Source organism: Lasiosphaeria miniovina, assembly GCF_030549165.1.
Source record: "Lasiosphaeria miniovina strain SMH2392-1A chromosome Unknown B0T26scaffold_3, whole genome shotgun sequence".
NCBI lineage: Eukaryota > Fungi > Ascomycota > Sordariomycetes > Sordariales > Lasiosphaeriaceae > Lasiosphaeria > Lasiosphaeria miniovina.
Window position 1 is genome coordinate 2,005,932 of NW_026848222.1, and position 13,180 is coordinate 2,019,111.

Consider the following 13,180-nt stretch of genomic DNA (forward strand, 5'->3'; position numbering starts at 1 on the left):
CAGATTTTGAGCTAGACATCTGAGAGTTTGGGCTTCTCTCAGTTTCATTCTGCCGTTGAGATCACTCATTTCAAAGTCTCTTGACTTAAAAACCTTGGCGTGTTGAAGTGGCAATATCGCCAATTCCCAAGCTGAATAACAACACTCAAGCCACACTCTAGCGCGCCACAGCTAGCTCATTATATCTCCACTCTTAGTACGGTGCTCCACGCCAAGCACCCCGCCTTTGTGGCTGAGGCCCAGTCGGAGCTAGGCATAGACCTCCACCAGGACGAGGGGTTGTTGGCTGCACGGGTGACAACTACCTTGCCTACCTGATATCCCCGCGACACTGTTGTCCAGCATCACGCCGCGTCCAGGACCGCCTCCACCACAACGGCAGACCCGAGACCTATACAAGATGACCGAGATAGTGACCAGCCAGACTCCGCCTATACTCAACGGCCCCTCAGAGAAAGAGCGCAAATATGACCGCCAACTCCGGCTTTGGGCGGCAAGCGGGCAGGCGGCGCTCGAATCTGCCAACATCCTGCTCGTAAACTCTGGCGCAGGAACTGTCGGCGTCGAGGCCCTGAAGAACCTGGTTCTCCCTGGTATTTCCCCCGCTGGTACTTCAGGCTAGGAGGTTGGCGCTTATACTTTGGCCTTCTAGGAATTGGCCGCTTTGCGATTTACGACGATGCCCTTGTCAACGAAGCGGACCTGGGAGTCAACTTCTTCCTAGACGAGAGCTGCCTCGGGAAGTCTCGGTCCCAATCTCTGACGGCACTCCTACTTGAGTTGAACCCCGAGGTCCAGGGTGCTTGGTTTCCCAATAGAGAGGTATGAAGCATGCCGCCGGACCCTCTACACTTTGCGAGCTTGTCCTCTTGCTGACCGGCTACCGGGCTACAGAACGTGACGAGCCTCGAGTCCTTGCTCGCCCCTTCTCCAGTGTTCACTGCCGTCATATATACTTATCCCGTTCGGCCAGAACACCTCTCGCTCCTCAAGACATACAGCCAACTACACAAGATCCCCTTGTTTGGGGTGCATTCTGCTGGATTTTACTCCTATTTCAAGATTGGCCTGCCTGGGGCGTTTCCCATTGTTGATACACACCCAGACGAGACTGCGACAACTGACCTTCGTTTATTGACGCCATGGCCGGAGCTTCTCACATTTGCGAGAGATTTGACGAGGGATATTGATAGTCTAGATCACATAGAACACAGCCACCTTCCGTATGCTGTCATTCTCCTGTATTATCTCGACCAATGGAAGCTCACACATTCAGATGTGAGCCCAAAAACATACAAGGAAAAAACAGAATTTCGCAAAATAGTGCAGAGTGCTGCGAGAACCGACAACGCCGAGGGCGGCGAGGAGAACTTTGAGGAAGCAGCGGCGGCTGTGCTGAAGACACTCGTGCCTCCTTCTCTTCCATCTGGACTCAAGGAGGTCTTTGAGTACAAGAGCAAAATTCCCGTGAGTTATTTGGTTACCTCTGTATATGCTATTGGTGTCGTATACTAAGGGTGTCTCTTAGGCTGAGGAGAGGTCTGGATTCTGGATTATCGCGGATGCGGTAAAAAAGTTCTATGCCGAGCACCAGTGCCTTCCAGTTCCGGGCAATGTCCCGGACATGAAGGCGCAGTCAAACGTCTACGTTCAGCTTCAGAACATTTATAAAGCCAAGGCCCGCCAGGATGCCGCCGAAGTGCTGAACACGGTTCGGGCTACCGAAGGCGGCCAAAACATTGATTCCGCTGAAGTGGAGCTATTCTGCAAAAATGCGGCCTTCGTCAAGCTCATTAACGCCACAGGAGGGGATAGCAATTCCACTGCCAGCACTGGTGACCATCTGAAGACAGTTGTGGGTGAGTTTCGCCCCCCTCTCCTATCTCCCCAAGCCCCTGTCCGGAGCCGCTTGTGCATCTCGGTTGTTGTACCATCCGGTCAAGTAACACTTTTCGCCACAGACCAAGAGCTTGAGAATGACAAGAACGCGGAGGCGATGATGATGCCCCTGTCTCTTTTACCCATCTACCTAGCCCTGCAGGCGACGTCGCACGTGTCCTCGGCCAACGCGGACGAGATACTCGCAGAGATTTCCAAAGTGGTGCCGGGGGCGATTCAGAACGAGAGGATGGTCAAGGCCGCTCACGAGGTTGCCCGAGCCGAGGGCGGCGAATTGCACAACATTGCCGCGCTGACGGGCGGGATGGTGGCTCAGGAAATGATCAAGATCGTCACCAAGCAGTACGTGCCCATCGATAATACGTGCGTCTTCGACGGCATCAACAGCCGATGCCAGGTCCTGCGCTTATGACTAGGAGGCCAAATGGGGGCCGCGCCATCAGATGGGGCAAGGGAGGCGAGGCGACAGGCACTCTCCCCATGGGGTGAGGCAATAGGTATTCTACCTGGGGTTTGATTTTAGGGTTCGTCGGGAAAAGTTGTCGGGCATGAGGAGACTCTGGGGTAGCAGCGGGGGATGGAAAAGGAGGGGGGAAGCGTTTATGGGTGTAGACAGCGACATGTTGAATTAGACTAGGCCAAAAGAGCAACTAGCGAGAAGAAGAATAGACAAGCTGCATGGCCAAGGTGGACTCTCAGGCTGAGGGGATTTTCGGCACTGGCTTTGCAGATCCGGGTTAATCAGGCATCTGGGCTTTTTGAGAAGGGATGGAAGCCGCGGACCCAAAAAAAAGTTGGAGTTGGAAGTGGAGAGATGGGAAGGGGCGGGAGAAACGGGAGGCTCGATGCACTTTGTTTCTTCGTCTTGCTCTTCCCTCTAGCTTTCTTTCCGCCTCTTGCTCCAAGTAATCTGGAAGCCAACGATGCCGTTTCTGTTGGCGGCGGTTACACGGCGGTTACACGGTAGGTAACGTAGGTAGGCAATGTATGTACCTTTATTTGGGAGGTAGAACAAGCTACGACGGTGACTGCGGCAGTTAACTTATAATTTTCTTTTTTTTTCTTTCTTTTTATTCCCCTTCGTTCGTTGTACGGTCAGACGGCATTGTTGGCACAGTTCCATAGAGTGACGAAGACACAATGCAAGAAGAATAGATACAGGCGTTTTCTCTTTTCTAATCGGGCAGGTGCCTGGGCTTAGGTTAGTTTCGTTCATCAATTAGATACCTAGTTCGGCTCCGGTCGTTGCTAGATTCCGGCCCGCCCGCTCACTCACTTACACGCGATGATGCACTCACTCAGACACTCAACGGTACCTATCCTTACAAACATCAGCCTCCAACCCCATACCTACGTACCGTATCATATCATATTCTAGTACCCGGCCTACGTCCTCTTTGTTTTTGTGGAGTTTTCTCCACGGTACCCCGCGAGATGGTCTCTGTGGTGGGTGTCCGCCAATGTGTGATTCTTTCGGACCGCAGGTTCCTCAATGGAACATCATGGCAATAATACATCTACAACCCCCCCCCCCCCCCCAATGAGATATAGAGCGTAGGTTGTGCGTGTGGGTGTGTGGTTAAGTGTGTGGTGATGTGGTGATGTGGCCGCCACCCAGACGAAGCTAGTTCTTGGTTCGGAGAAAAATTAAGAACAGAAAAGAAGGATAATGGAAGAAGAAGAAAAAAGAAAAAAACGGCGTGCCTGCAGGACCTCTCTCTAGACTTGTAACCGGGAGGGCTGTTACCTACCTACCTAACCTTTCACGCGCGCAAGTGGCTTCGCATTGCATCTCAACCGGCAGTAGTAGTAGTACGTACGGTAGCAATAGTAGTGATGACCATTAGAAACAGTTCTGTGGTTTTGGGGACGCAGTGTTGTTTATTTTTCCTTCCCATTCTCTCCTTTTCAATCTTTCCCTTACAAGCAGCCTGTTCTCGCGGTTGTTCGCCCCGTTCGTTGGCGACCCCTCCCCCATCCATCCATCGGAGTTGTCGGCCCTGGGAAAAAAGCTCTTCGCACCAACCCGTCAAGGTCTCGGCGATGCTACCTACCAAGCCTACCTTGTCTTTTGGATTACTTGCTTCTAAGATTAGGGGGAACATGGCAGTGCGGTGCGCAGGAGAGAGAGGGAGTCTAGAACCACCGTTGGTGTTGCACTCGGTATCTTGGATCTGTGCCAGTGGGTAAGGCGCTTCAAGTCTTGTTTTTTTCTTCTTTTCTTGTTGTTACACTGCGTAGGTAGCCAAGCCCGTCGTTTCATATCCGTGGAGAGCTTTCTTTCCACTTGCCCGTACTATGGCAAATTCTGGCTGGGCAAAGTCTTGGAAATATCGTGTATATCTGCAAGTTGGTTGAGAGCAATGGACACTGGGCGTCAAGATCCTGCAATGTTGGCGCTGGTGACCCTCTGCTGCATGCAGGCCGATATCTACGTAGTGCATGCACGAGGACACTGCCTCCCAAGAGGAATATGTCGAGCAGCAGGGCAATTGCACATAAGCGAGTCTTGGGATGGCCGAGGTAGGGTGGGCCGAGTCGGTTCTCCCCGGAACCGCCCGGTAACAGTTCCCGCCATCCGAAGCTTCTAGCAGTGTCCAGCCGAGATGGCAGACGAGAGAGAGAGATTGGAGGGTCGTGTGTATCGGGAGTTTTTACTTCTTTTACTTCGCGTGTGATAGTAAAACGCGCACAATATGTGTAGTCCTGCAAGGAAGAAAGAGAGAGACAGATAGAGATAGAGAGCAAGATTGGAAGGATTGAGCTGCCGTGAAAGTCCGGGCCGGTGTCTCGAAAATATGAAGAATAGTATGATAAGAGGGGAGTTCCTGGGCGGACCGGACTCTGGTTTCTCCAGTCCCCCAGTCCTCCAGTCCTCCAATTACCTCAAGCTAGGCCAGGTTAGCTTACAGAGGTGAAGTAAGTAGCAGGGAAATCCCGAGAACATTTAAGGTGATACAGCGTTCGGGGAGGGGTCTGTTGATTGGACCAGACAGGGCCAGAAACAATGACAGGGCAATCCTGGTCTTTCCCACAATGCATGACGAACGACATGTGCTGACCATGGGGATGAGTGCGGGTTAGGTTGGCCGTGTGGGGAAAAGGGAACCCGAATTTCAGTTCTCCCAATTTTCCCAATTTTCCCCAGAGAGTTTGATAGGTGGTGTTTTGGATTTCCAGAAGACTTCTTCCGGTTGGTCGGGCAAGGCGACCTCGCTGCCCAGTCCGCTCTACCACGATATCCTAGCCCAGGGTCAAGCAAGGAACATTCCAGTTTTCAGCATAGCGGGACACAAAAACACGAGCCTTATTCTCAGGTCCGCCATGCTCATTATTGGACGACTTACGGGCAAGCGGCGGGTTGCAGAGAGGAGCACTTCCAACTCAGTACTGTATGGGTGTGCGAGTGAGGGCCGCGCGCGTTCCTGTCGATGCGACCCCGAGAGGCGCAAAGTAGCAAAACCACCACATGGCACATGGACGATCAGGAACAGACGGACAATCGGCTGACTGTCCGAGGCAATCTGGGCATGCTGCATTGAAGGCCGCCCACGAACGACTGGTCAGGTGGCCGCCAATCTCGTCTTGCCGTATTTTAAGCTTTGATGCCGACCCAAACCGAGCACACCTCCACGACTGCGAGCCTCAATTCGAGCTCGGAATAAACGCGTGTCGAGACGCCCATCAATGCGGCGGGCCTGTCCACAGCAGTCGCCGATAATGGTGGAGGTGGTTAAGATAAGGCAGGCAGCGTAGAGGCTTTCTATCCCTAACAGCAGCACGCATGATACTCGAGACAGGCAAAAAAGGAACGGGATGCTAGATAGGTGACCACCTAAAGGCGACCGGGCAATCCGAGTAAGGGAACCCAAAAAAGAAGAGAAAGAAAAGACCGCTCAAGCCCAGCCAACGCTAACTCAATTAGACGGCTAGAGGTGGGATAATAGCAATGGTATGGCTGCGTAGAAGGGCCGGGGTGTCGAGTAAGAAAGAATGACTTGCTTCGCGCACATGAACAGGTGGACAGGCCGCTAAATTAATTCAGGACGGCCTGATTAATATACGCGACTCTGCGATTCCGAGAGCTTTGCCAGCGCCTGCCCAACCAGCCTCGCCAGCTCGCCCGTGTCGACCCACTCACGCCTCGCGGTGAGGTGAGAGAGCCAAGCGGCTTTTCGCAATCGGGAAGGCGACACAATGGAAAAGAAATAGCAGCAGCAATAATAGCAATGCTAGACGCGATGTGATAGGAGAGGCAGGAGGCTGCGGCGGGCCTCGAGGCTGTCGCTCGCTCTCAAATCTTCTAGCGCGGCCTCGTGCTGCTCGAGTCGGGCGATATTTCTCCTCAAGGAGGGGAGTCGACTCGGTCGAGACTGTCAGTTAATATCTCTGACCCTTTGGATGTTTTTGATGGTTGGCGTTAAGTGCTGGCGACGGGTGAGTGGACGGATGGTCGTTCGCTCTTTCCCCTTGTTCTGTGGGGATTTCGGAAAAGAGGCTGGGGGTTGTGTGGTGCCGTGTCGCGAGCGAAGCCACATTGGGGTTGGGCCAGCTCCCATCACAGTCAAGCTTCCAACGCCCACGGCAGCCGGAGTGGGTAGCTTGTGGGAGGATAAAGCAGGGGTCTGCGAGGCTATTGCAGCCGGGCAAGCCACACACACCACCAGGCACACACACACACACGCACACCACTGCCACTATCTACCTCCCTCTACCTGCTGTAACATCAGGGTAGGGGTGTATGACAGCTTGCTCGCCATGACAAAATAAATTGGATTGCTCCAGACTGCCAGCGTCCGGGGCGGCCACTAATCTAACGGATGCAACCGCCTCACGTTGCTCTGTGCTGGATGTACTACTAGTAGATAGGTAGGTAGGCAGGTAATAAGGCCAAGACGTGGCTTGTCTTGATGTCTTAACATCAGGGATATTCCGAGGAGGACTGCAAGTAGATTGTAACTTATCAAGCGAGGAGAGAAATAAATAGATGCCGGTGATCACTGATCTCCACTGCCAGTCTGTCTTTCCCGATATGGCAGTCTCGATTGCAACGTGGGGAAAGTACGCACGTCTCATGGTCCTGGACAATCAAGAATCAAATTAGCAGCGCCAGGGAAAGGGAAAGGTCGAGGCTCGACGCCACTGCGGATGTGGATAGTTAGGCTCGGTTCGCCGTCTGGCCCAGTGTGGGCACTCTCTCGATGAGTTGTGGGGAAGTTGCGACCAAGGCTTGGCGGAAGATGGAAGGAAGAGGTGGCGCACACAAGCCGAGGATACACAGAGCTCCACTAGCCGCCCAACGGTTCTGGACAGGGCACCACTTCAGTATTTCTCAATTCTTCCGGTCGGTCCCGCTATACCACCAAAACAGCCCACCGCCTGGCTGTCTCGATCATTACATCCGTCAAACGGAAGCTCCCCCCGACTTGACACGACATTTGGGGTCCAAGGATGGGGATGGAGGGGTAGCTCCTCCCTCCTTTCTTGGACAGCTCAGATCAGTTGGAGGAGACGTTTGTTCGTTCAGCAAATGACACGCACTCGCTCCCATTCACCCACCGTCTGAGTCGAGAATTTCCAAATCTTAGGAACTGTCATCTTGAGCTTTTGCTTTGCCCGGCTGTACTTGGTCTATACGTGGGGAAAACTTGGCCTGTGACAATGACAAGACTGCAGTTTCGTATATCTTACCTAGGCACCTCGGGTACCAGAATACCTACATAGTAGGTATTCTCAGCAGTCGATGAGGCGCCTTCGTAGGGTCGTTGCTCGCTCAAAAGCTTGGCAATGATGTCGATTCCGGCTGCTCGGCCACGGCGCAGCCGGTAATTCATGTTGTTAGGAACAGGGCTGCCCTGGCCTTGCCCCCGACATCGACATGGGCAGGCTGGACCTGAGTGTGCCTGAGCCCTGAGCCCTGAGCCCTGAGCCCCGAGCCTCGAGTCCGCCCGAGCAGATCTGACCCGGTGGCGCCACGGCAACACAACAGCCCAGGCCTTGCCTTAGCTTCTCGCTCTTGTTACTCAAGCAGTCAAAGACTGGCCTGATAATGAGTCAACATCTAATGTCATGTCCAAACCTCAAGGACCCGAGGACCTCTCTCAGGGACAAGCGCGCCAAAATAGAAACCTAAGGCCGCCCTGCTCTAGATCGATGACGGGACGGAGACAACACCGCACCTCCGAAGACTGCCCCGAATATGTTCCAGTCTCAGGTCACGCAGGAGGCTGCTCTGAAGCATGTCGCCCCAGGGGAGAATGAGATCCAGACTCTGGGATTCTGGGGCTCAAGGGACGGACCAGACACGTTAGGCGCTCCGGCCGGACACCAGGGCCTGCGTCTGCTCGCTGTAGGGAAGCCGGGTCCCGCTCCAAGCTGCCCTGGCGCTGAGTAGCGGCTCGTGGTCAGGACTGGAGACAGCTCGCTTGTCCTTACCGTGATGCTAATTACAGACTGCCGTAGATTAACGCCGGCGGGCCATGTGCCCACGCTGAGCTGAAGTCGCCACAGGGCCATTTATTTTTCTTCAGCTCCAGCGACAGTAATCATATTGCTTACGTCCACTAAACCCGACTAGCTTCTCCGAGTTGTCCTGACGGGAAGGTCTGGACTTGAGGACCTACTATTATTCATTCCACTCTGCTCGCCGCAAGGTTCTGAGTTGGTTCTGGTGATATTGGTGACCTGCACCAGAGCCAATCAAGAGTCCGAAGAGTGGTGACTGGGGCACGCTACCGTATTTTAGGACAGCAGAGACAGGACAGACTGATGAAATGCCCTGCAGCAATAACCATGAGTTCCGCATTTCGAGTTGAGGGTTCGAGGGTCCCTCCGTTTTGGCCAGTCAGCCACGCGACGAGTCCCTTACCTACCCTACTACTCGAATGGCGAAGCTCACCTGTGCTCTGCACTGTATGTACGTACGTACATCACCACACCATCCGTCCGCCCAACGTTATGCCCCAGATTCGGCATCTGGAGAAAATAGCTAGTCGAGACCCACTCGCACCACCACCACCACCCCTGTCTGCCCTGGCCGGAGATGGAGGGGAGCGAGGATCTCGCTGCGATCCATCCGTCCCACCACACGCCAATCACCACGCGCCAGGGTGCTGATGTGCATGCTGCGTTCGTTCCCCACAAACGGGCGGCTTTAGGGGACATGGAGGCGCTGGGGGGCCGACGGGCCCTGTTTCCCACCACCACCCTGCCTTGCCCTGCCCTCCCCGAGGTTGCCCTCTCCAACTCCAAATTCTCCAAATCCATCACCTCGCCCGATTCCACACACCCTTCCACGCTAGGTGTTGCGGCTGCGGACTTAACACTGGTGATTATGAAAGATAAGTGGGCTCTGATTTCAGGGCACAGAAACGGTTATTCGATCCGATATGGTGCTCGGCGCTGGCTGGCTGAGCGGGTCCCGCCCGCTTTCTTCCCACCAGAGCCTCCCGCCTAGTGGTGCTCTATTTCTGTCATATCCTGCTTGAAAGAGAGTGGGCAAGAGAAGGGAAAAGAGGCAGCAAGCCGCCATGCCTGCCTGCCCAGATTTTGTCCACGGCAGCCCGGCATGAAGAGATATGGCGGCCGGCGACGGTCAAGTGATGCCGTAGGTTGCTGCAAGCAATCATGGCTTGCCTCTGTGCCCCTGCTTGCTGACCTCGGCAGCCAGTTTTCTTCTGCAGCATCATCATCAGGATAGACGGCTAGCACGGAGTACCTCGAGTCTTCCCGCTGTACGACCGAGTACATACATGACAGCTCTACGTGCAGAATCCTTGGTTGACATGCAGCTTGTATGTAGGTATGTACATGTGTATGTACATACCTACATACGTTCAGAGACGCCACGACGTCCGTCGAATGCACCCCGGCCCTGCCGCTGAAACGACGCCACCAAAAGACGCGCATCGACACTTGCGAGAGCCCTGGCTGCAAGGCCAGGTCCCTCAGATCCACCTCGTCACTCATGGGGCATGGCCCGTCCGGGGAGCACACTGCCTTAGCTCGCTCGGGACGTACTTTTTTCTCTAACAACCTGCCTGCCTTCTCTGCGCAATGCTGGACGTGACCTCTGCTGGCCCGCATATTAATATGTGCTCGTCAGGTACATTATCAGTCACTAGACACGGCCCATGCCTGATTGGTGAAAGCCCGCCAAACTTGTACCTGGCCAAGCAGCATCGTTCCCCTGTTCGGCCGTTTGCTCAACGTTCTCTCCTCCCTCCCTCTCCAGTCTCCACAACGCCCGCACGGCATTGACCACGGCGTACGTCTGGACGACTAGTCGCTAGCATATTGCCTTCCACACTCACTCTATATCAACCTTAACTTGGTGAGTTATACTGGTCCATAGCACCATGCGCCAGCTTTCTGGACGGGCGTTGCTATACCTCGCGACCCAGCTCGCACTAGCAGCAGTCAAGCTTCTCCACACTTACTTACCATGGGGTGGATATGCCACACGTCCCTTTCAAATCTCTCTCCCCACACTCGTTAAGAAGCGCATCTCCAACTGCATACCAGCACCGAGATATATAAGCCTGCATCTGCTCCCCGTCATCTCACCTCCTCGTCATTGTCTATATCTAGGCATATCTTCATCTCGTGGCTGCCTTTGACTAAACCAATCCTCAGTTCTTGGTCTTCCTTCCTCCACACACAAGTCTATGTAGCTGCCACCTTATTGCTTTAACCAAAACTATCCATCTTGCCCCCAGAGCGGATCCTGCCGATCTCGCAACACCCACATCACCCCCCTTAAAAACCTTTTTTCCCCTGGCGAAACTGCCCTGCCAGGTGCTCAGCATGGCACCGTCTATCCCAGTCCCTGCCCAAGGTGGCATGTTCCATACCTGTGAGTCCACATGCTGCTTCGCATTGGCGATTTTGCCGCTGACGGTTAGCAGTCCAAGGCATTACACCGCGGAAGGCGTCAACAGACTCTCAGGACAGCATCAAGTCAAGTGGAACTAGTGCTTCCAAGCGGATAACAACTCCGCATGCTTGTGCCGAGTGTAAACGGCGCAAGATGTAAGTTCTACCAGCCGGCAAGTTGGGCGGTGGCGGCATGTCTGACTAGCTTTCACGTAGTCGATGCGATGGGCAGCAACCTTGCGGACAATGTCTCTCCAGTCGGGCCCCAAAAAGATGCTTCTACGACAAGCACCGGCAGCGCGTCATCCCGTCACGCAAGACCCTAGAGGCCCTCTCCCAGTCTCTCGAAGAATGCCGGTCCATCCTGAAGCGTCTATATCCAAACCAAGAGATCCAGTCCTTGCTGCCACTCTCGAGACAGGAGCTCCTCAGCCTCCTGGACCGACCCGCCGCCATAGACACATCAGTCGGCGGGCTGCCGTCGCCTCCTCTCAACACAACACCAATATCTGACCTGGACTCGCCCATGATGCCAAAGTCGGAGAACCTCCTCGAACAGATGCCCTCTCGGGATACCGAATGGGACGAGGAGAGGCGGGGGAGAGATCCCATCCCTGCCGAGGCAGACGACATCAATGCCCTGTCTCTCTCTGTCGATCGCCAGACGTCTTATCTGGGCGCTTCATCTATCAAGGCAGCTCTAATGGTGATGCTCAAGGTCCAGCCGAGCCTAAGGAATTCTCTGGCAACTCCGCTGAACAGCGTCGAGCTGTCGCACAACTACCCCGTCATCAGGCAAAAGCCTTCGAGCCTCAAGGACCCGCAGCGCATTCCCTGGTCGTGGAAGGGACAAACACTCATCGACGCCTACTTCAAACGCATCCACGCCTTCGTTCCCATGCTCGACGAGAGCACATTCCGTGCCGACTATCTCGAGGGGCAGAGGCTCGATGCGCCGTGGCTGGCGCTCCTGAACATGGTGTTCGCGATGGGGAGCATTGCGGCAATGAAGTCGGACGACTACAACCATATCAACTACTACAACCGGGCCATGGAGCAGCTGCCCATGGATGCTCTAGGAAGCAGCCACATCGAAACGGTGCAGGCACTAGCGCTCATCGGTGGCTACTATCTTCACTACATCAACCGCCCCAACATGGCCAACGCCGTCCTCGGGGCCGCCATTCGCATGGCCAGCGCGCTGGGTCTCCACCGCGAGAGCCTGGCCCAGGGTGCGAGCGATATCGCCGCCGCCGAGACACGGCGACGGACATGGTGGACCTTGTTCTGCCTCGACACGTGGGCCACAACCACCATGGGCCGGCCGTCCTTTGGGCGCTGGGGTCCCGCCATTAACATCCGGCCACCCGAGTTTGGCGTCAACGCGGCGCGTGAATCTTCGCAGCACGCGGGGAGCCTGCCGCTGATTGAGAATATCAAATTCTGCAAGATCGCCACCCAGATCCAGGACATGCTCGCCATCTCACCCCTTTTACGTACCGAGGACCGGTGCGGTCTGGACAGCCAGCTTCTTGGTTGGTATTCAGGCCTACCCTGGTTGCTGCGCACAACGGACCCATGCGCCGAGCCTTTGTACATGGCACGCTGCATCATGAAGTGGCGCTACCAGAACCTGCGCATGCTCCTTCACCGGCCGGTACTCCTGTCGCTGGCCAGCTCTGGGCTCAATCCCCACACGCAAGCCTGCGATGCCGACCTCGCGGCCATTGAGACATGCCGTGAGCTCGCCGCCCAGACTATCGACGACATCGCGCGCGAATGGACCCGGAATCAGATGAGCGGGTGGAACGCCGTGTGGTTCCTCTACCAGGCCGCCATGGTGCCCCTAGTCTCTGTCTTCTGGCAGTGGGGCAGCCCTCGCGTGCCCGACTGGCTGAAGCAAATCGAAGCTGTGTTGGACCTGCTCGAGGTCATGGAAGAGTGGTCGCTGGCTGCGCGCCGCAGCCGTGAGGTTGTCTGGCGCATGTACGAGGCCAGCCGCGCCGTGCAGGCCCAGCAGGTCGCACACCGCTCGACGAGCCCCAGCATGCACATGACGGGCGACGGCATGCTCATCTCGGACGCCGGAATGCACATGAGCCCCATTGGCCTCGAGCCCGTCGACGGCCTCGGAATGATGGGCATGCTTGACCAGGGCGGTCTCTGGGACCTCGACGGCATGTACTGGGGCGGCCAGTCCGACGACGCCTCGTCTGCCGACTTCAGCTTCGGCCCCTCGGCTGGCTCTGCCGGGGCAACCCAAGGCATCCACGAAGGCATGCTCCATCAAATGGACTACGGCATGATGAGCCAAGCCCAAGCCGCCGCTGCCGCCGTCGCCATGGACGGCTTCCCTTATGTCCATTAATCACGAAGACAAAAAAGACGATGACACCTAAATACGATT

The 13,180-nt window shown here is 55.3% G+C and overlaps 5 protein-coding genes across 5 annotated transcripts; all 5 read left to right on the plus strand.

The window, feature by feature from the left end:
• The first annotated feature begins 298 nt into the window (after window positions 1-298).
• B0T26DRAFT_207723 (uncharacterized protein) lies at window positions 299-2,626 on the plus strand. Its single transcript, XM_060433779.1, has 5 exons — window positions 299-593; window positions 653-822; window positions 895-1,467; window positions 1,529-1,859; window positions 1,962-2,626. The coding sequence occupies exons 1-5, from the start codon at window positions 401-403 to the stop codon at window positions 2,309-2,311; spliced, it is 1,617 nt and encodes a 538-aa protein (XP_060298127.1). The 5' UTR covers window positions 299-400; the 3' UTR covers window positions 2,312-2,626.
• A 5,004-nt stretch (window positions 2,627-7,630) lies between these two features.
• On the plus strand, window positions 7,631-8,269 carry B0T26DRAFT_701810 (uncharacterized protein). Its single transcript, XM_060441605.1, has one exon. The coding sequence runs from the start codon at window positions 7,969-7,971 to the stop codon at window positions 8,158-8,160; it is 192 nt and encodes a 63-aa protein (XP_060298128.1). The 5' UTR covers window positions 7,631-7,968; the 3' UTR covers window positions 8,161-8,269.
• A 428-nt stretch (window positions 8,270-8,697) lies between these two features.
• Window positions 8,698-9,424, plus strand: B0T26DRAFT_207813 (uncharacterized protein). The gene has a single exon (XM_060433781.1). It carries the CDS (start codon window positions 8,942-8,944, stop codon window positions 9,353-9,355), a length of 414 nt encoding a protein of 137 aa, XP_060298129.1. The 5' UTR covers window positions 8,698-8,941; the 3' UTR covers window positions 9,356-9,424.
• A 696-nt stretch (window positions 9,425-10,120) lies between these two features.
• B0T26DRAFT_207783 (uncharacterized protein) lies at window positions 10,121-10,611 on the plus strand. The gene has a single exon (XM_060433780.1). The coding sequence runs from the start codon at window positions 10,257-10,259 to the stop codon at window positions 10,515-10,517; it is 261 nt and encodes an 86-aa protein (XP_060298130.1). The 5' UTR covers window positions 10,121-10,256; the 3' UTR covers window positions 10,518-10,611.
• Window positions 10,612-10,704: 93 nt separating this feature from the next.
• Window positions 10,705-13,141, plus strand: B0T26DRAFT_644329 (fungal-specific transcription factor domain-containing protein; the record flags this gene model as incomplete). The annotated part of the gene is made up of 3 exons (XM_060437622.1): window positions 10,705-10,753; window positions 10,806-10,929; window positions 10,990-13,141. 3 exons carry the CDS (start codon window positions 10,705-10,707, stop codon window positions 13,139-13,141), a joined length of 2,325 nt encoding a protein of 774 aa, XP_060298131.1.
• Window positions 13,142-13,180: the final 39 nt, after the last annotated feature.